Genomic DNA, 21,498 nt, shown 5'->3' with positions numbered 1-21,498 from the left:
CCAGCTCTCTCAGTACTCTCGGGTGGATGTACACCACACATCCCTGATCTTTAGCAGAGAGAGGTAACCCAGTAGGCTCACCGGTGCAGCAGCTAGCATGGCAAGAGTCATAGGTATTCTGGGCATTCAAGTAGTAGATTAAGCTGCCTTAGTCATCTTAGCCAAAAATTTGAAGATTGGGCACTGAAAGATAAATAACTAGATTGAAAGAATTAAGTGCTATTGGCTTCTGAAACCAGATTATATGGTAGCTTCTTTAAGTAAAGGTTGTACTGTCTGTGTCTGTGCCACATTTAGTACTCTCTCCACCAGAAAGAACCTGTATAAGTTGTATGTGTGAAGGTCAGTAATCTTAAGCATGTTACACCCCCTGATAGCAAAGATGAGGCTTCTAATAGGACTGTGATCAACACTGTAAGCACATTTTAACATATTGTTGTCCTCCTTTGCCTATGTGAGTGCCATGAAGAGTTAAAAAATATAATACATTAGTTAAAGTTATGATGTTTCCCAATGTAGCAGCATTGTGATTTAAAAGTTTTGGACAGCTTGTGCAGACATGTGTATGAAAAAGCTTATTAAAAAGCATATCAATATGGAAATAGGCTTCAAACTGACCTTCTAAAATCTCTAATATTTCTGTTTGTTCAATTGTAAGTTTCTTGCAAAACTACTTCTAACTCCTGCCAAAATGACAGTCTTCTCTGACTCTTCCCCCCACCTTCCAGCAGCTTTGAATTCTGTTAAGTAATGTAAAAATGCCATTTACAAATGAGAGATTTATTCCATCCAGGCAGTCTGCATTTCTTCCAAAGCACAGGAGTCGTTCAGAGTCTTGCATTAGACCAGAACTTCTTTCTGGTATTTATGGATCAAAGTTGCATAAAATTTTTCTTGGGTTTTCAGAACTTCAGGCTCTGAGGAGTGGAAGGGCCAGGAATCTGTCTTCCTTTGCTGTGTTCAGATAGGAAAAAGCACATATGAAATGGAGGTATTCATTTGCCTTCCAGAAATTTGTACTAATGATTTAGAGTGTCTAACCAGATGTCTAGCTCTCAGTGAATTCCTCACTAAGTTCAACATGAAAGCTTTTTCTGATTTTTTTTCACACAACATGGTGAAATTTGCCTTTTTTCGAAGCAGGGATGTGACTTGAGAATTGCTTACAAAATGTTTTTGAAGAGATTCCAGAAAATCAAAATATCTTTTGTGGTAAATTTCACTTCAAGATAAATGTAGTTTAGAAAATACCACTGTGCAATTCTTTACCTTCTGTGTAAACAGAGAAAAGTCAGTGTCATGGTTTAAGCCCAGCTGGCAATGAAGCACCACACAGGCGCTCACTCACTGCCCCTCCAGTGGGATGGGGGAGAGAATCAGAAGAATAAAAGTGAGGAAACTCATGGGTTGAGATAAACAGTTTAATAGGTAAAGCAAAAGCCACGCATGCAAATAAAGCAAAACAAGGAATTTGTTCACCACTTCCTGTCTGCAGGCAGATGTTCAGCCATCGCCAGGAAAGCAGGGCTCCATCGTGAGTAACGGTTTCTTGGGAAGACAAATGCCATAACTCCAAACGTCTCTCCACCCCTTCCTTCTTCCCCCAGCTTTATATGCTGAGCATTCCATCATATGGTATGGAATATCCCTTGGGTCAGTTGGGGCCAGCTGTCCCAGCTGTGTCCCCTCCCAACTTCCTGTGCACCCCCAGCCTACTCGCCGGTGGGATGGGGAGAGAAGCAGAAAAGGCTTTGACTCTGTGTAAGCACTGCTCAGCAGTAACGAAAACATCCCTATATTATCAACATTGCTTTCAGCACGAATCCAAAGCATAGCCCCATACTAGCTACCATGAAGAAAATTAACTCTACCCCAACCAAAACTAGCACAGTCAAATACCCCTTAAGAGTGTAGCATTTCTCTTTGCATAGTAGTATATTGCAAAGCATGTGTTGTGTTATTTTGGGGTTGGTCACCTGCTTGTTGCAGTTGCCCAAATGAGCCAACTGTTTGAGATCTACCTTATTTTTTACCAAGCTGATTTATTCCCCCCAACACCCCAGCTTTTCACTCAGATATTTCAGCTTGTTGGCATTGTACAGCTCATGGGCCAGAAAGATAACCCCACTTTGAAAACAACAGATGAAGAGCATATTGCAAAAGAGGAAAGTAAACAGCCATCAGTCTGGCCCTCAAAACAGGCAGTGTTTACCAGAAAGAAATAAATCTCTCTCCCACTTCCCAGCCATCATGGTGGCTGTTCTTAGGAGGAAGTAACTCAGCTCAAAGCCAGGTGGTTGTATTGTCTATACCAGAGGCTCCCAAACCTTGTCATAACAGCTGCCAGAGAAGTTAAAGAGTCATCTTTGGTTTTGACCTTAAAACAAACTGACTTGGTACACAGCAAATCTTGAATGAAATCTCTGCGAAGCTTGTCATCTGCGTTGAGATGGCAGTAAAAACATTTACTGATTGTTACATACGGCAGGTATAATCTTGCACCCTTTTCCCTAGCTTTATTGTCTGTGTGGGACTTTGAAAGAAATGAGAACATGCTTTGGTACTAAGAAAGTTTTAGAGAAAAAGATAGTGAGGATTAAGGCTCTTAGAAATAAGATGCCATTTTAATTAATGGTAGAATCTTCTTTAGGGCTTGTACATTAAAATGCTAGCTTTATGCTACAAAGACACATCTCAAATAATGTTATCAATGCCTTGAAATGTTAGCAGATTATTTTCAGGTAACATTTTCCACTCAGATCTTTCTTTGAAGTGCAAACTGAAATCATTTGCACAAGGGGGAAAAAACCTTCATTCCAGAAAACCTCAAGTAGTAGCAAAGTCATCATGGTAACCCTTTGATTGCCTTATTTGCATAATTTGATTACAATCTGGTAGGCATTTCGTTCCCACATAGATCCTCCAGTCTCTATAGTTTTAAGAAGTTTAACTTTGGAAATGGCAGCATCTCACCTTGAGGTGTGCTTTTGTATCACGCTTACTTGCTTAGCTATAATGGAGACAGAAGTAATTAGATTCCGTTTCAAGTACCTTCTTGTTCCTTTTCATAGGAATAGATGATGGAGCTGGGTCCTGCAGGGTTTGGGTGTTTGGCTTTTCATTGTTCCCCTTCCCACAAGTCAACTGCCTTTTACATGTTAAGCAATAAGATGTATTTTGTTTCAGTCTGATTACTCAGAGTATAAACACAGAAGTAGATTGCGTGCTTTTGCTCCTGTATCACAAAAGGAAGGGAGTAGGATTTATTCATATGAAACTTCATTTGATTCTACCCTGAGATTTTTATATTGAAAACTACTTTTGTGTTTGTGACTTTTTCAAGGTGCTGGAAACCCAAATTGCAAAGTTGCAATTGTAATGGGCAAAACCCCAAACTCCTCAGCATCCAGGTAAGGAATTCCTAGGAAATTCAGAGAGTTACCTAAAACTTGTTTCCTTGAGGAGTCATTGCTTGCAAAAATCTTGTTACGTGAAATACCATTAATTGCCTTGGTCAGTTGGATATGCTCGTGAATTACAGGTGACTTTTAAACCTGTGTATGTTGTCTGTTGCTGACCAAGCTCCTGTTTCGCTGTCGGCTGCTGGTGACTGAAGCCTCCCAACCTTTTCACTGTTACCAGCTTGCAGTGGCATGCTTCCCCGCCTCCACTGCACCACCTGTAGTGTTTGTGCAGCTATGTGATGAATTGGATCAGGAAACTTTTGGGTGTTCACTAACTTTATCTTGGTCATACTAGTTTTAGTTTGCATCAGTTGTTCAACCAACAACTATCTCTGGCTTACAATTTGTTTTGTATTGAGAATTGCTTGCTTAAATAATAAAACCAAAACTTTTCAGAGCCTCCCTGAACAGAATGAGACCTGAAGTTATCTACTAAGTTTTTCATAAAGTTATCTGTAGGTATAGAAAGTTAAGTCTGAAACATAGGATGTTTGTTATGTTAAGTTGTGTGAGCAGAGAGTATTGCACATTTTTAATCAGACCTACTCATTCCATTCCTGTATGTGTAAATAAAATACTTCCCTCTTCTTGTTTAAAATAAATATGTTGTTCAAGTCTTAGTACCAAACTAAAATTGCCTTTTACAAAAACTTATGCAAGTGATGAATAAAATGCTTTGTGACTGGTTCCATTAAAATCACACAGCTTGCCGTACAAGAGAATTGGAATGTTTATATCTCTAAGTTGGATTTTAGCCCAAATTCCACTGATTATCTTGAGTTTCTAGATTTGGCTAGATTCTGTTGAGAAGTAAACAGTAACTTGCTTAGAGCATACAGGATGGTTTGTCCAGTGGCTGTGCAGACAGTGGCATCTATTGAGCTCTTGAAAGCTGAACAGAAGTTCACGGAGGGGTTTACAGGATACTGCGCTTGCTAGAACTGGAGACTGAATTCAGGGACCTGGGATGTCACCTCCAGTTCTGCGTGACCAATAACTGACTTTAAATACTCTGAAGGAATTTAAACATGGGGATTTATTTCCTAAACTATAGGCAAGCCAAGATGATGATGATGATGATAAACATGTTTTGAGAACAAAAAAGAAAGTGGGGAAGGTGGGGAGTTGACTGGGTGATACAGAAGTACTTGCACAGAAGAGACAGAAGTAGTAGTTTTTCGGTCGTGGTGCGTTAGATGCCAGTAGTACCTTTTCACTTGACTGGTGATTCAAGGAGTGTTGAAGAATGCGTGCCACACTGCATGCAGGCAGGAGGGCTGTAGTCAGTATAGGTAAATCTCAGCATTGGGTTTATGTAAGTGCTAAATTGAGGCTAGAAAATAAAAGAAGTGAAGGGAGGGGACAGAAGGGAGGCTCAAAGTTAATCTTGAGCATTTTATCTTGATCAGGTACCAGCAGCACAGTATGATCATTGTTCCCATGGACACTCCAGGGCTGAAGCTGATAAGACCCCTCTCAGTGTTTGGCTATCTGGGTAGGTGATAATATTTATCAGCTATATGTGTATTAATTAGTAAACTTGGGAGCTGCAATAATACTAATAAATATTGTATATGAAATAAATCAGTAAAATACATATATAGAAAAAGGGTTCGGAATTGAAGGCCTGTATATTTATTTTCCTTTGTTTTACCCTGCTGTTGTGTTTCTTCTGTCCCTGCAGATGAAATCCATGGAGGACATTTTGAGATACACTTCAATGATGTGCGAGTACCCATCTCCAGTATAATACTGGGTGAGTTTCAGTATTAATTCCTTTTTAATACATACAGCAATGAACCAAGTTTTATGAAATGGTGGTTTATTTTATGAATCACCATAAATTATTGTAAACAGCTTGGTCAGTTAAGCCAGGGTCTCAAACACAAGTAAGAGGGAATCCACTTTTCCTTTAGCAGTCTACCTGTTGCTTGAATGTAACTTGTTTAGAGCAGAAAGGTGACTGAAGGAAGCAGGGCAGTTGTAGCTGTCATGTGAAAATCACTTCCCTGAAGTAGAGGAAACACTGTCAGTCAGTGGCGGTCTTTCCCCAAAACCGTTTATCACAGACTTTACAGACTTTTAAAAAGAGCGTTTTGCTGTAGTCTGTGGCCATCCAAGCCTGGGTGCCTGCAGACTTAGCAGAACTGGAAAAAAAAAGAAAGAATTAGCAGGCCAGCACTGTGACCTTCTGCAGGGAGAACTTTGCTCTACTTCTCTCACTTAGAAGAAATCAGCATTTATAGCATTTCCTCTCTGCTGTTTTTATTTCCCTGAAAGAGCTTTCTCTCTTGAGTAGCCCTAGGACCTGGAAACCTCAAAGTCTTCCCCCATATTCTCATACCAAATCTCATAGATGTATTTTTTAATGTAAAATTAACAACATTTAAATTAAATCAGGTAAATCATACCCTCTCAGAAACGATCTTAGAGTGCACTTTGTGGTGTAACTATTATCAGCAGTGTGTCAATATAAATCTAGTTGGGGGTAAACAAACACAACAGTTCTGCAAAATAAACTTTTAGGAAGTTTGCTTCTAGCTCTGGTGCTGGGCAGCCACTTCTGCTGAGAGCCATGGATCGCTTCAAGCGGGAACCAAGGAGCTTGCATATGCCTGTTTTTCTTTCCAACCAGGTGAGGGCAGGGGCTTTGAGATAGCTCAAGGTCGGCTTGGGCCAGGCCGTATTCATCACTGCATGAGGTCCCTTGGTGCGGCTGAAACTGCTTTACAGATAATGTGCCAGCGTGCAGGACAGAGGGAGACTTTCGGGAGGAAACTGTATCACCACGTAAGTGTGTTCCCTCTTTGTCTCAATTCGCATGCACCAGTCATCACCCTTTGTTTTGCCCACACAGAATCTTGTGGCACTGATAATGGACAGTGCAATAGATGTGCCCTAACCTTGAATTCCTATTCATAATGCCTCAGCTGGCAAAGGAGAAAACCACATTGCGAAGCTTCCATTTTTCACTGTAACCTACAGGTTTTTTTTTTTCTTTCTTCTTCTTCCCCTTGCAATGAATTGGATATCCTTTGCTGGATTTGAACACAGGTTTTGTCATCAGGGTTTTTTCTCTGCTTTCATTGATCGGTTCAGACAGGTATTTTTTCAGGCATACAGCTTGTGCTTCTGTAGTTACAAACGGAAGTCACCATTTTTGTGTAACGAATTTGTCACCTAGACATCTCCGTTCATGATTACCGTAGACACTCAAGGGTCTAAATTTGACTAAAAATTTTACTTTTCTGATCAATTATTTGTACTTACTTGTGAAAGTACAGACCAAACCAAGGCCATATTGGGATTTTTGGTCTTATCACGCTCTGGAATTGAAATACCATTAAGTAAGAGAGCGCTTGCTAGAATAATAAAAATATGATAGTCTGCTTTTTATAGGAACCATCAGCATTTAGTAGTTGGCCTATCACATTTCAAGTGTTCCTCAATCTTATCCAACAGCTGGGATGACTTTATTGGAAAAAACAAATAAAGGCAACAGAAAGAGGAAACTGAATTAGTGTCTGGCACAGGTTATAGAAAATTGTTTGTACAGATCCAGAGGGAATAACCTTACAATATCCATTTTCCAGTCATGTCATTGCCAAACTTCCATTCATGACCATATCCTAGAATTAATGGGTTGGATGAGGTACACTCGATTTCTCAGAAGCTCATTAAAGTAAAACCAATGTTTGTTGAAGCCACAGGCAAGACCTGGAGACCAGCTGCACACCCGGCCTAGGTTCTTCACAGCTCTAGGATAGCTAAGGAAGAGGCTGTTGGCTGCCTTGGATAACAGGCTGACTGTTGGTTACAGCAACTTCCACCCGGGCTCAGACCACCTTTGTTGGCATGAGCTAAGCTGAGTCCCCAGCCTTTGCCATGAAGCGAGTGCTGGACATTTGCTCGTGTCTCCTGCAGCTGCCAAGGCTGCAACATCCACGGTCCAGGCAGGAGCATGTGCCCGAGGCTCGCTCAGGCTCCCAACAGCTTTTGCACTGACAAGCACCATGTGAACATTTTTTTTTTCTGCTGTGGTATGTTGGCTGCAGAGGGGAATTGGCTAAGAGGAGCAGGGAAGGGCTGCCAAGCTCATATAACTTCATTTGGATCAAGGGAGCTACTAATTTATCATCAACATGAACAGACAGATGCAGGTACCGCCCTGCAGCTGTTCGCCTGGGTGTGTAACACACCACCACCACCAGTGGCTTAAGCAAAACAGAACCAATTCCTCTCCCCTTTCAGCCCCCAATTTTTGTATACTGGGGGATGTTACACGGAGAGAGGGTTGTGAGTCCTGGTAGTGGGTAAAGGAAAGCAGGAGTAAAGAGCAGGCTCTGAAGGGCTTCAGGAAAATGGCTAGCAGGCCTGACCAGGAAATGAAAGTGTGCCAGAATCTGGAGTTTTTCCCCTTTTCCTCTTTCCTGCCAGGAAGAGAACTGCTCTATCTTTAGTCTTTCTGTCAGTCAAGTGTTTTCTTTTTTTTCTCCTCATATTAGATTACATGCATCAAGCTTGCTTTAATTTGCACAAGAGCATCTCTAAATGACCGAACATGCACGAGAAATAAGAGCATCTTCCTTTGGGCAGGTTTACCCCGATGCGCTAGGAGGCATTAACTGACTTTGCACTTGTCGGCTTTGGTTTCTGCAGGAAATTGTTGCCCACTGGATTGCTGAATGTCGCCTTAGCATAGAACAGGCTCGACTGCTTACACTAAAAACAGCCAGCAAGATCGACATGTTGGGCAACAGAAAAGCAAGAAAAGAGGTAAAATGTTTTTGGCAGCCTTAGGCTAGGACTTGGGGGATGCAATACCTGTGGCATTCAACTGGTGGAAATGTGTAAGTTCAAACATATCACTGAACATTATTCTTCTAGTTGTAGAGCATAACTTCACGTTGAAAATAGACAGCCTTAAGATGTGCTTCTGATTGTCACAAGATTGGAAAGTGTTCTCAGTTAAAAACTTTGAGATCAATCTGATGAAGTATTTAAAAATTAAATAAGTTCAAGTACAGCTCACTTGTCTCAACACAATGAGATAGTTTTGGGTGACTGGAAACAGCTTTACCATACCTAGGAAACAGGAACAGCAGAGCTCTCATCCAAGCCAAAGAGGAAGGAATGTACTGTAAGATAACAATCTTCAGTAGAACCGTTAGATAACTATTTTCACCTGCTTATAAAAAAAAACCTGTTACTGATAACATGAGTTCTAACTACAGGTAGCCATGACCAAAGTGGTTGTCCCTCGAGCTGTGCTTAAAGTGATTGACTGTGCAATCCAAGTGTGCGGTGGAGCTGGAGTTTCCCAGGATTTTCCTTTGGCGTCTATGTGAGTAAAGGGAAACTTGCCTGTTGATCCTAAGCATTGCTTTTCAGATAATATTATAACACCAATACATGCTCTTTCACCTCAGGTAGCCCAAAGTAGTGGTCCATATGCCCTTAAGTTATAAAACTTAAACTTTGCTTTTATATTTTACTTGCAATGCAATTGCATTGCTTTACTCTTACAAAAAAAAAAAAAAACCAAATCCAAAAAACCACCCACCAAACCAAAAAAAGCTGGACCTAAAATAGTTCTTATTAATCAGCAGTGTAGAAGATCTGTTTCTAAAGCTCAATCTTACCCCTTACGGCCTTGCGGAGAGGCAAGTCTTCCAAATTTCCAGCCCACACATCTCAATCCTGCCAGAAAGAGCTTGCTGCGGTATCATCTCCTGTGCAATAACTCTTTTCAAAGAGACAATTGTTAAAAGGATGGCTATAGCAGACATAGCACTGAGAACTCCTGCTGTCAGCCTGGCTTGCTGCTGTGGCAGGATTAGAAACCTACCCTTAATTCAGCTCTTCCGCTGCAGGTTTGCTCATATACGGACCTTGCGCCTGGCGGATGGGCCCGATGAAGTTCATCTCTCAACAATTGCAAGGTGGGAGCTGCTTGAGCAGTCAAAGCAGCTAACTGCGAAAATCTAATGTCAGCACAAAGCCATCACAAATGGGTGGAAGATTTAGGAAAGATTTTTTTCAGTGCAATAATGTTGTTTAAGGTAAAATTGGGTGAATACAAAAACTTTATTCTAGCTTGAAGCAATATGTATTCTCTCATTCTTTACTTGTAATTATTATACTCAATCACGGGCTTGCTTTTAAAAATTTGCAGAATGCCATGTAAGTATCAGAATGTGCCTGGGTTCTTTATAACATTAAATAAAACCTATTTTCTAACAGGTCTAAAGTGCTGTATGTGCTCTGAGCCAGAGCCACCTTCATCCTTTTATTGTAGGCAAAGCAGTTTTGACTCAGCTGTTTTACCCAATTTAGTTAATGACAGCTAGGATGAACTTTTAATTTTTGATTAAATGACAATTAAACACTTAGAGTAATGCCTGCCTTTTCCCCTTTCCAAAGCTCAGCTGCAGTCCTACTCTCTCTCCTCCCCAGTTCCTGCTCTCAGCTGCCCTTTTCACTAAGGCTGCACCCGGTCCTTGCCCCACCTCCCTCAAGTGAGGCCAGCATCAGTGTGTAGCAGTTTGTCTGCTCTTCCTTTCTTACTCTTCTGCTTTGTTCCTCCATTTTCCTTGTAGGTGCCTCTTGTCTTCCCTTGCATCCTTCCTTTTGTCTCCTTTTGTGCATCCTTACAAGCCTCCACCTGCCTCAGGGCCCCAGCTGCTCCCACCCTTTCTTAAATATGTCTAAGCACATGTGGCACCTTCCCCTCTAAGGAGCTGAAGTTTCAGCTGGAACCAACCATAGACTGGCCCCAGGGCAGTTCACAGCTTCCTCTGCTACCAAAACAGGCTCTGCCATTTATGCCAAATACACCTTTGTGAAGGTCAGAGTTCCTCAGCTCTGCGTCCGTAACAGTCCTCTTCAACGTCACTTACTTACACAGGAACAGTACAGAACCAGGCAGATGACAGCATGCTGCACCATCAGTAGTTCCACTTCCTATAGACAATCACTTTTCAACTTATACAGGGGTTGATCAACAATTACCTTAATGACACAAGGGTTTCCTTTTTGCATGAACAAACAAGCCACCATAGCACAGTGTTGGAGCTTGAAGAGAACACACTGCCTTTTGCTGCAGCCAGTTCTGTCCTGGAGCCTACAGCATTCACCTCAAGGGTGTTCCAGCTGAAGCTGCTGAAGTCACTCAGCATGGGACCTGAATATAGAATACTTAGAACTTTGAAGCTTTCCACAAATAAGTTTACCTCACAGCAGTTCATTGTACCTAAAACCAAGATTATAATCTTTTGAGAAAGCAGCAATTATTGTTTATGTTTCTATCCATCTTCATTTCCTTGTTTCCTGCCAAGATTATTTCCTGGGAAGCTGAGATTGTCAGCTTGTCAAGTGGCTGAAGTGCAGTTCAAGTACAAAGCAACCTGTGCCATACCACTACTTGTGGTTTAGGAGTTCTGCTCCAGGCTGTCAAAACCTGCACACTGTGTCTTTCCAAGCAAGAACACCCAGGAACTCTTCAGCCACACTCAAATGAAGGTCTCTGACCACCCTTGCTTCCCACACCTTCAAAGAACAGCTACAGAAGAACACCACCTTTATCTCATTAACAAGGCTCTTAATTCCCTTTATTTTAAAATTTTATGTACATATGAATGATCTGTATAATGTACACTCAATATAGAAAGTTTTTATATACTGGATAATGTATAGAACATTTCACAATTACACTAATTTCTTACATAACATGTCAACTTTAAGGGTTTTTTTCTGAAGCTTTGTCAATTTGGTCAAGCTTGTTATACATATGAATGTCTAACGCTGTTTGATCTCGGGAAGAAGATAATGTTAATGATTAAGGACATCAGTGAACTGGTGCAAGGACAAACCCTGTGCACATCATGTTCAATGGGAGTGATCACATCAGACTGGGAAAAGAAGGGATGCCCTTTTAGTGCGGGTCAGTGAGGTCAAAGTGATTTTAGCCCAATTCCTCTAGACTGTAGGTCAACTCCAGTCATGCTAATTCATAAAATATAAAAACTAGGAAAGTTTGATTCACAGTCTTGTAAACAAATATAAAGGAACAAAATGTGCTTACGTACAACAAGAAAAAAAATTCTTGTGTACCCATTTCAGCTGATCCACAGAGTGCTTTCTTGTGTTACAGTGTGATAGTTAGAATCACTGACATTTTCCTAAGGAAAAAAAAAACCACACAGTCATAGAAAAAGGAATAACACTGTCATTAAATGCTTGGAAAAGCAGTAAATTCACTTCAATGTGTTAGAGGAAAGCGCTGTTCCTCATCACTGGCCGGTCTGCCTTTGTCTCTTTCACAAGGATTTCCAGTCCTTAGCTGACATCTCCCACTTCGTTGTCTACCGGGGGTGGTACGTTGGGCATTACAGATGATGTCGTCCCTGCAGTAAGGTAACCAGCAACTCCAGGGCCTTTTGGGAAGAAAACAGAATATTCAACATCAGTTTTGAGTCTCAAAAGCCATTGAGCAGCTTTATTCCCTCTGGTAACACTCAAATACATAATTTAAGTCAAATGCTCTTGTTTGAGGTGTCTGGTTAAGAGTTTTCATTTAGATTCTTTGAAATTTAGCAACACTAAGAATTGAGGCATCTTAGTCCACTAAGTGGAGTAGCTTGTGGAAGACATTCTCAGACTTGCTCAGCATTTTTTATTCTGATGCACCAACCAAGTTACAAAAGAACCTCAACCACCAGCATTATCCGTCTCACCTTCCACCATGGAAGTGGTAGGGAAGAGGGGGTGGCCTGCCTTTGCCAAGCAAAGGACCTGCTTTAGAAGGAAAGTGAGTCAGGCATGCATTCCACTGCTGGGCTTCACATTTATGCTTTCAGTGTGGCAACAGTTTTTCCAGCTGCATGTTTAATAGGAAGTTCAAGGGGCTGCCCCATGAACAAGCAGAACTGCCTTATGCTTGTCTAGGCAGCTCTTTATGCCTTCAGGTAGAAAAAGTTAACAGCATTCTTGGGATACACAAACTCCGTACTGGAGATACAGAACTCCTTACCACTAATAAAGATTTATGTCAATTACTATAGGGACAGTCAGTTTTACAGTGCAGACAAAGTCTCTCTCCCTCAAAGCTTAGACTTTCCAATTTAGTCATATAGACATTTCAAGAAATGCAATAAAAGCTCATGTTGCAGCACAAGGTGTTTCAACAGCAACTCTTATCAGATTAGTTACTGTAGAAAGCCACCACCCCACAACATGTTCCTGCAGCAATACAGTGAGCAACTTGGTATTAGTAGTGTAGGCCTTCTAAAAAAGGTCTAATCTTCAACACAGTAAGTTCCACTGGTTCCTTTGCTCTCACCCCTTAAGTCATCCTGACTGCATTTTCCCAAATTTACTACCCCTTCATGCCCCACACACTATGGCCTGGAGCCAGAACATCAGACCATGGTTTGTCTCCTTGCCAACAGTCCTGCACTACTACTGCAAGCAAGAGAGCAAAGCAAGCAGTGCCTGTGGCAAAAAAAAAAAAAGCGCTCTGGCTTCAGAAGGGGACTTCTCTTTGCCAGCCCATTGGTAGAAGCTGCCAAGAGCCAGAGCTTGGCTTCTACATGTTCTAGTGCAAAAATTCCGCAAGTTCTCTTGTCCCTCAAATTCTTCCATGATGGAAGATTCTTAATGTGCTTCTGAAGTTTAGTTCATCTGTAGTACCAGCAAGTATCAGTCACTGCAGTTTTCTGCTCCTGTGTGCTTTTAGGAGGCAAGTTTCAGTGTTTCAAAGTTTTGGGACCACAAGTTTATTACAGCTTATGACATGCATCTATTACTCCGAATGCAGCAAGTGCAGCATGTGTTTTGCAACATAGTATCTACCTGCTTTAGAGAGCTACACAGAAGTTAGCAAGCTGCCTGGCAGAGCAGATCTAAAGCCCACTTCTCAGGTGAAGGGGACTGCTGCCAGTTAGAAGGGAAGGAGAAGAGACACCTGAGGGAAGAGAAATAAGCAAGGGAAGTTTCAAGGGAAGTGCAAATAGCAAAGCAATTGAAGCAAGACATAAGGCAGAATATGAGATAAGACAGGTTAAAAATAAAGCTTGTAGTTTGGTTTCCATCTATACTTTGCACATTTCTACAGCATCTTCATTCTACATTTGCAAGCGCTTAAACATCAGGCAATTAAATGCAGCACAGGCCTTAAGGCAGTTGAATAGCTGTGTCACTCCCAGTCTCAAGCCTGACAACATTTGGTATCCTTTCAGTTCTTAGCCAGTAATCAGACAGCATTTACTTCATATTTCTAATTTATACTGTTTACGAAACACCAAAGAAGTTCAGTACCAACTGAATCAAGTGTTCAAGTATTCAAAGTGGCATGAAATGGTACAATAAACAGAAACCTCCTGTTCAGAGCAAAAGCACTGAGTCTTTCCCATATGGAACAACACATCAAGTGTTGCAATATACCTACTCTCAAAATATTAGGCACCTGCTTCTAGAACGTCTTAATTCCTGACTTGAAAGGCTCTTGCTTCATTTTATCGAAGTACAATGCCAGTATCTTGCAATAGAAATTTTCCTGTCTGTATGGCCATTTGCTTTATACCTCATTAATTCAGTTATGCTCAACAGCTTTACTGAGATTCCCATATTGGGTGCATATTCCATGCAGCACATGGAAGTGTCCATATTGGCTTGTTGCAAAGGACTTCAAATCCTGACCCAAGAGGCTAAACTTTTAAGACCATGTGATTGTTCAGCTGATCGCTATTGAGGAGTCAGAAGTTTGCATCATGCATTGCTTTAGACACAGTTTGCTACAATGTCACTACATAAGATACTTTCAGATACAGCAAGTAATTTGTGATAGAGAAGTTGCAGACTGTGGTACAGCAGAATGGAGTCATTACAGATGCGTCTATCAAGTGGTGCATATGAGCGAGCGAAGGAAGAACCAGAACGTGATTTGCTATGATGTAACTGTTCTAGGATTATGTCCCCAACATGCCATTACCAGCAAGGAAGTTCACATCCGTTGCCACCCTTTGGTGTGCGCATCACATGCACAGCTAGAATGCTCCCCTGCACCGCTAAGTGGGACTGAGGGGGCACCAGCAGCGGACTCGCCCAGGGTACGCCACAGGTGCCATTCAAGTACATGCCGCAAGTTCCTTGCTGGAGAAGGGCTCTGCCAGTGCACCGAGGCTGCCTGGAACACAGCCTCACACTGCAAGCTCTTCACATGCAAACTGTTGCAGTACTACAACTACATACCTAACACTAAAGCAGCATAATTCACACAACAATTAATACAGACAAAGCCTACATGATTTTGAAGAAAGTTTACTCTTCTTCCCCCAACCTTGGAAAACAATTTTTTCTAGAACTAAAAAGTAGACTGATCCTGAGAAAGTATGGAAAGTTATTGCCATTCATTAGTTCTGATTACATCTCTGCTTTCTCACTACAGGGTACTTGCAAGACTTGCCAGTGTCCAGACTCCATTACTCTGATATTTTAGAAGTAGGTACAGCAAAGACTATCCAGAGAAATGCATTCTCAGCCACAAAAAAAGTTCAGCTTTTGAGAAGCATTTTAAACTTACTGTATTTTTACAGCACTGAATGTTCAGGCCACATGATTGCACCAGATCCTGAGGATAAACACTATCTCCAGAGTCAAGTTTGACAATTAAGTAACAGTTGAGTATGATTCAGGACATAAATAGGAAAGCCATTGCTAACCTGTGAGGTATCCTGCTGTTTGCGTCTCAGAAATGAACAAGTCATGTTTCTGATCCTTGAAGGCACTCCACACAGAAGAACGAGACAGAATTTCATTTACCTACAGTATTTGAGGAGATTTAACACTGTGAACAAGTGACACTTGTAATGTTCCAGGGGGCAAACATTTTCTAGAACCAAACCACTCTGAAGGGATTATCAAATAGCAAGTCAATTACTTCAGGCTGCAATATAGAATCACACATTTCCAAGGAGACTGTAGCAGCTTGCTTTTCCATTTGAATTGTGCAACTAAAAAGATAATGCAGGAGGCTCATAAAGAAAAGTCATTTAGCAGCTTGACTTTCTCCCTCATTCCCCAGTTAGGCAACAAGGAAAAGCAACCCTGCAAGCAGCCACTTGCCATGTAACTAGAGTGTAGGTAGAACAGACTTTTCCTGTACTATAGCAAGATGAGGGCCAACTTGGAGGAAAGACCTATCCCCAGTTTCTCTCCCTTTGATAAAGTTCTCAAGACAAGGGTAAGGCAGGCACCAAGAACCAACAGTTAATGGGACAAGTTTTACCAACTTGAATATACATCCATAACACCACTACAGGTGTCTACAACAGTATTTATCCAGGAAACAAAAAAGCATTTTACACTTCTAACAGAAGTTCTGAAGAGTTGTCAGGAGAAGCCTATGAGCTTATAGAACATTTCTGCACTTGGGATTTGTCTTTATCAGTGCTCTTCACATGCATCAAACCAATGACTTCTCCACAAGAGAGAGATTGAGACATTCCAACCCATAATGATTTTATAGTTACATGATGTTAACATTTTAGATGGAATTATGCCCATAACAGCCATAACACTAAACAAGGAATGTCCAGAGTTTGATCATCTGAGTGTACAAAGCCCAACTGAGGACCTGTCAGTACTTACCTGTTCGCCGTACTGCAGGCTGCGAGACATGGATTTCAGAGTTTTAACAATCTGAGCTTTTGTTGCAGACGGGCTTTCCAGGTTCTCAAGACCAATACCTTCAAGCAGCTTTAGAAGGTAAGGGACCAAATCTGCTTTCAAAGCCTGCAGACATACCCAAATGAGTTGTCTTAACATGGACTAGGAAGTTCCATACAGATGCTTTACATTACTAGCATTAGTGTGAACCCAAAGTACCAGCAACTATTACTAAGTATGTTTAGGCTAGTCAATTTTTCCCGAGCTGTATAAATACATACAGGAGAAAGCAAAGACACTGTCCAGCAGTTCTGCTCCACCTAGGTGTAAACTCAGTTGAATTAGCTGGCATTCCTAGTTAGATAGCTTCTGGGAAACCTCCTAGACACTTACGTTGAACAGTACCTCTGTTCTTATGAACCGTTTCAATACCCAAATATAAATATATCACATTTTTACAGTCCAAGAAAGTACTACTTACTTGGGCTACTAAGTCATTTTGTTCCTTCTGAAACATTCGATTAAGTGCTTCACAGGCTACACCCACTATATCCGATCTCTTTTTCATTCCATTCATGAGGGGGCTAATGGTCTCTAGTGATGCCATTGAACGAACACAAAGCTATAGACAGACAGAAACATCCAGAGTTTTAATTTATGCTAAGCTTGACAGCGATGGCAGATACGGTCAGCATCAGCCAAGACCATTAATTTCTCACTATCTTTAATCTATCAATTCCCCATTAATTAGCTGTAAGTCTCTGTTCATCTGGTACACAGTATTTATAGTCAGAATAATGCCTTTCTAGGTACACTACTAAACAATACAAATAAATCCAGTTATGCTTTTTTCCTCCCCTTGAGTACTTAAATGATTCAGTACCTCATTGTCAGACAATATGTGCATGACACGAATGGCACTTTTAGGAATGGCATTGTTCTTGTGATTCATTGCTTGGATTATCTTGTGAAGATGACCAAGCGGAGGAACTTGATCAGCTAGCTGAGGCTGGGCACTGAACAGGCACACAGTTGCTGTGGTAATGGTTTCTAAAGTTTCCCCCTGCAGAAAACCAAAGAAAGTGTAACTCAGTATCACTTAGGTATCATCACAATAGTAACATTTCTCACTTGTTCTGCATGACAGATTTTTTCCCCTAATGCTTTTGTGTGACTTTGCTTTGAAATTGCTAAAACAAGGAGTTTAGAAGAACATGATCAGCTCCAGTAGTGTCAGACATTCACTAGTTTCATGAGCACAGGTCACAGAAATTTCTACACACTATTTCCAGTATCTACAGAAGCCAATATCTGGCTGCTGCCTCTGTGTGCACAGCAGCACACGTGCTAACTTGCTCGGTGGAAGCATGATGGTGTGCATGTTTAGGCTGACCACCTGAATGCCTTAAAGGGTTCTGCAGTCTGTGCAGCAGCACTTGCCACACTTGCTCTATTCTGCGTGATTATACAAACTGCTATCACACCTTTATTACAAAGATGTCTGTTTTATTCAATGTGCAAGTTAGTTCTCTCCTTGCAAGTCTAACCCAGAATCTGTCTGAACACTGTTTAAAATTAATTTTTTAGTAAATCATTAAGTTACTGACTTGAACATTGTTCTCATTCAAACTAACACGTTAGCTCTGCTGCATTACGCTAACTGTCAGCTGGCAGCCTTGTACAGGACACATAATTTACACCAGAGTAGGAACTCAGTGTTGCTGAAGGACACTAGAAGTATCAGGAGTTGAAATTTTTTTAGGCAGTGTAGAACAAGTGTCATTTTCTTAGGTTGGTCAGTTATGGAATAATTAAAGACACCTCATCTGTTAAGCCTCATCTCTACCACAAAATAAGCCTCTAAGACTTCCTGAAGATAGTTCTGTCACCTCAGGGACTTCAAAAGCACTGACTCCTGTTCAGAACACACCTAAACATATCTACATGCTTTTGCAGAGATTAAGACAGACGAACAAGTGTCATTTTCTTAGGTTGGTCAGTTATGGAATAATTAAAGACACCTCATCTGTTAAGCCTCATCTCTACCACAAAATAAGCCTCTAAGACTTCCTGAAGATAGTTCTGTCACCTCAGGGACTTTAAAAGCACTGACTCCTGTTCAGAACACACCTAAACATATCTACATGCTTTTGCAGAGAGTAAGACAGACAAAAAAAAAAATCATTCATGTTGGAAAGAAAGTGTAAGAATCAAAGTTAATCAGATACTAAAAGACTAGTAGCTTAAGACTGCTAAACAAATTTGAAGAGCAGAATCAGAAAAATCATCTTACATGGGGGTTATTTTTCTCCAGTAGTTCAGTAAACTTTTCCAACAGTGCAATGAGAAATTCTCTTGGTTTCCGTAAAACCCAGGCCGGCTGGGCAATAAAAATCCTTAGGAAGACTCCCCCCACTGAAAGTTCACCTTCTGCCTCACCATACACCACAGCAAAGTCTTCAGGCAGCTGTTGAATTGTAAAGTAGAAGGAGTTATTGGCCAGAGTATTTGAGAGCTACAATTGTTTCTCTAACACGATGACTGTAAGTGATAGAGGTCACTGAACTAACTGTATTCTCCAAAACAGAGCTGTACAAGACCAGTAAAGACTTCATCTTGAAGAAACACAAAGTAAGAAGTGAAGTAGAAAGAACAGTGCAGGCAGTACTACTACAGTGGACTTCTCTTTCAGAGAACACAGGTAACCGATTCCACAACTATACCAGTGGTAAACACTAGTTCAAGTACCAGCCCTTTCCTTCCTTTCTTGCACAGTTTAGGGGAAGGTTTCTCACTAACAACCTAGGGAAGTTTCCAGTTTCCACCTGCATCAAAATAGCCACCCTGCATGGCTTTAGAAGTTGTTTTAATGTTCAACTAGACCACTGTTGGAAGTTATGGCTGGCCTTTTCACAGATATTGGGAAATACAGACCGAAACATCTCCCCGATTGACCTGATGTGATGCAATGGCTCAGGACAATAATTTTTGAGACTCAGTAGCTTACTAACATTCCTGAGCAATTACCAAGAGCAAGTTTACTACAGCTATGTAGTAAGTGACAGGACTTTTTCCATCAAACTGGTATTATCAAAAGTCAGCAACAAAGGACAAATTTTAGAAGGACCTGAACTATCAGAAAATTCAGAGTATTACTGGCAAAACCACTGCCAATGAAGTGCCTGATTTCAAGGTACAAGTAGTAACAAAAGCATCAATTCAACATTAAAACAGTTATGTTAGCACAGCAGTGAGTTCCTGTTGGTACTTTAAGAGGAAAGCCTGTCAGAGTTACATACATATATTATCAGCTGGCTTATAGTCTCCCTGGATGCACTCAAAGCAGAAACAGTATACTTTTACCTTCCAGTTAGTGTCAGGGTTGTCCCTCTGAAGTTTAAAGTGCCTTTAAAAAGAAAGTAAGTTTTAACAAGCAGTAAAAGCAGCACTTGTCTTCCCTACTTGACACCTCAGTCTCCCTCCATAATTTTGAAGTAGTTCCAGTTTCTAAACCCCATTTTCTCCTTATTATAGCCCCCTCCCAAATCTTGTAGCAGTGATCAAATACCCGGATTGCGCACAACTACAGATGCATCACTGAGTTACAGGTACAATACACAAACAGTGAACAAGTTTCTTTTCACTGAAGTTTGGCTTGCAAGCATTCTACTTTTTACAGGCAGACCTCTGTCTGATGCTTCTTCTATAGCAGCTCTGGTTTACTGCCACTAAAAGAGTGCCTCAGTTAAGGAAATACTTAGTTAATAGGTATCCGCATACTCAAGCATCATTTCTCGAACTGTTGTTGATACTCTCTCCCTGGAGTTGTCATTCCAAATTAACTCAGGATTTTCATGAGTTCCCTCAAAGATATGAACAGCAGCTTCAGGGTTGTCTCTCATGGCATCCATGAACACTCCAGGTAAAAATTTCATTAGTGTAATCCTAACCTAGAAAGGACAAACAGAATTGACATTTAGTATACCATAAGACAAACTGACAGAAAAATAGATAACTCCAGGAAGTCCAATTATTTGTACTGCTATAATGCCAACTGTTAGAACACAAGACCACAAAATAAAATAGTGCTACCACTTTAAACCACGACAGCCAACAACAGGCCTGAAATCTAGGTATCAAATGTTAAAGTCATTACAAATGGAAACCAAACTGCTTATAGTCGTTACAATAAAAATAACTGCTCCTAGAATTCTGCTCACAGATTAAAAATGAACAATTTTGAAAAAGCCAGCGTGCTCTTCACTTGAGTGTTTTTGTTGCAGAAGAGGGTTTTTTTGTTCCTTCTTTAGAGAGAGGCAGGTAATATCAAGACAAAAGTTCCACCAAGAGCTGTTAAGAGTCTTACCTTTGGACCCACCAGCTTATCTGCAGTCATTTTGGCAAAGAGCTCTGCTGTTTGGGCTCGGACCTGTGGATGAGTTGAGTTGCAAAACATATCTAGTAAGTAGATTAAAGCACCTGTACAAAGAGATAGGAAAACATTCACTTTTTTCTGGTCACAAGTAGTATGAATTCGCCAATTCCACATTGATTGTTCTAAAGAGAAGAGTAAGATTTGGCCACTGTATTTACTTTAAGTGCAATGTTGCAGAAACATCTGCTTTCAAGGTAGTACTGTACCTTTTGCCATGGCCTCTTTAATTATTTTTGTGCTAGATGTCAAAGCATACAAAGTTTCAAGGACGAGCTGCCGACCTGTCAAAATAAAAAGCATTAGGAACTTTGTGCCATACAGACTATTAACTAACTGAAGAGGAACTAAACTGATATTAGCAGAAAGCTGTATCAAAACTGCAGTAAAGCTTATGACAATACTAAGCTTTGGGATTTCTGGCTAAATTCAGCTTAGTAAAGGAACATCAAATCAATCATACATTCTAGTATGGCATGACTTCTTAATTAGATGTTTACTACTTAAATTCCCCAAAAGAATTAGTCAATGACATACTACACAATTCAAACACAATTCAAATACCTGCAATTCATATGTTTCAGCACACACATTTAAGACAAACAGGTTACATACAACTTTTTAAATTATCCCCACCAAAATGCTGTTTTAAATTAAAACTCAGTAGTAAGCTCAGCCAGCTGCATTCTAAGGAATTTGAGTTGGAAACCCTTTGCCTTGCAAGACTAAGAATTATATGGCACATACTTGAAGGTAAGGAATGCAGGAGTGCCAGTAAGTTAGCAAGAACCATTGCCTCAGCAATGTTGTTAACACATTCTTGGTTACTTGTTACTATGTTCACTACCTGTAAAAGATCAGAAACAACACTTGATTATATTCCAGCTGTTAAGACATTATCCAGAAAATGCAGTGTATGATGAAGTCTGTCACCTC

The 21,498-nt window shown here is 40.7% G+C and overlaps 2 protein-coding genes across 2 annotated transcripts in view; one reads left to right on the top strand and one right to left on the bottom strand.

The window, feature by feature from the left end:
* Positions 1–1,997: 1,997 nt before the first annotated feature.
* Positions 1,998–9,608, top strand: ACAD11 (acyl-CoA dehydrogenase family, member 11). The gene is made up of 8 exons (XM_010286311.1): positions 1,998–2,169; positions 3,344–3,410; positions 4,874–4,959; positions 5,149–5,220; positions 6,100–6,254; positions 8,124–8,240; positions 8,699–8,808; positions 9,338–9,608. Exons 1-8 carry the CDS (start codon positions 1,998–2,000, stop codon positions 9,450–9,452), a joined length of 894 nt encoding a protein of 297 aa, XP_010284613.1. The 3' UTR covers positions 9,453–9,608.
* Positions 9,609–11,047: 1,439 nt separating this feature from the next.
* DNAJC13 (DnaJ (Hsp40) homolog, subfamily C, member 13) overlaps positions 11,048–21,498 on the bottom strand; it is a gene marked incomplete at its 5' end in the record, with an annotated part of 44,741 nt that continues 34,290 nt past the window's right edge. Inside the window, 11 exons of the mRNA XM_010286310.1 lie at positions 11,048–11,899; positions 15,185–15,284; positions 16,113–16,256; positions 16,612–16,752; positions 17,014–17,193; positions 18,424–18,597; positions 19,494–19,536; positions 19,911–20,080; positions 20,497–20,609; positions 20,772–20,846; positions 21,310–21,409. Coding sequence (XP_010284612.1) covers positions 11,802–11,899; positions 15,185–15,284; positions 16,113–16,256; positions 16,612–16,752; positions 17,014–17,193; positions 18,424–18,597; positions 19,494–19,536; positions 19,911–20,080; positions 20,497–20,609; positions 20,772–20,846; positions 21,310–21,409 — 1,338 coding nt within the window. The remainder of the gene's footprint in view (positions 11,900–15,184; positions 15,285–16,112; positions 16,257–16,611; positions 16,753–17,013; positions 17,194–18,423; positions 18,598–19,493; positions 19,537–19,910; positions 20,081–20,496; positions 20,610–20,771; positions 20,847–21,309; positions 21,410–21,498) is intronic.

The sequence above is a fragment of the Phaethon lepturus genome, unplaced genomic scaffold (genome assembly GCF_000687285.1).
Source record: "Phaethon lepturus isolate BGI_N335 unplaced genomic scaffold, ASM68728v1 scaffold8314, whole genome shotgun sequence".
Lineage (NCBI taxonomy): Eukaryota > Metazoa > Chordata > Aves > Phaethontiformes > Phaethontidae > Phaethon > Phaethon lepturus.
The sequence above is the reverse complement of the archived record's forward strand: the minus strand, read 5'-3'. Positions and strand labels throughout refer to the sequence as shown.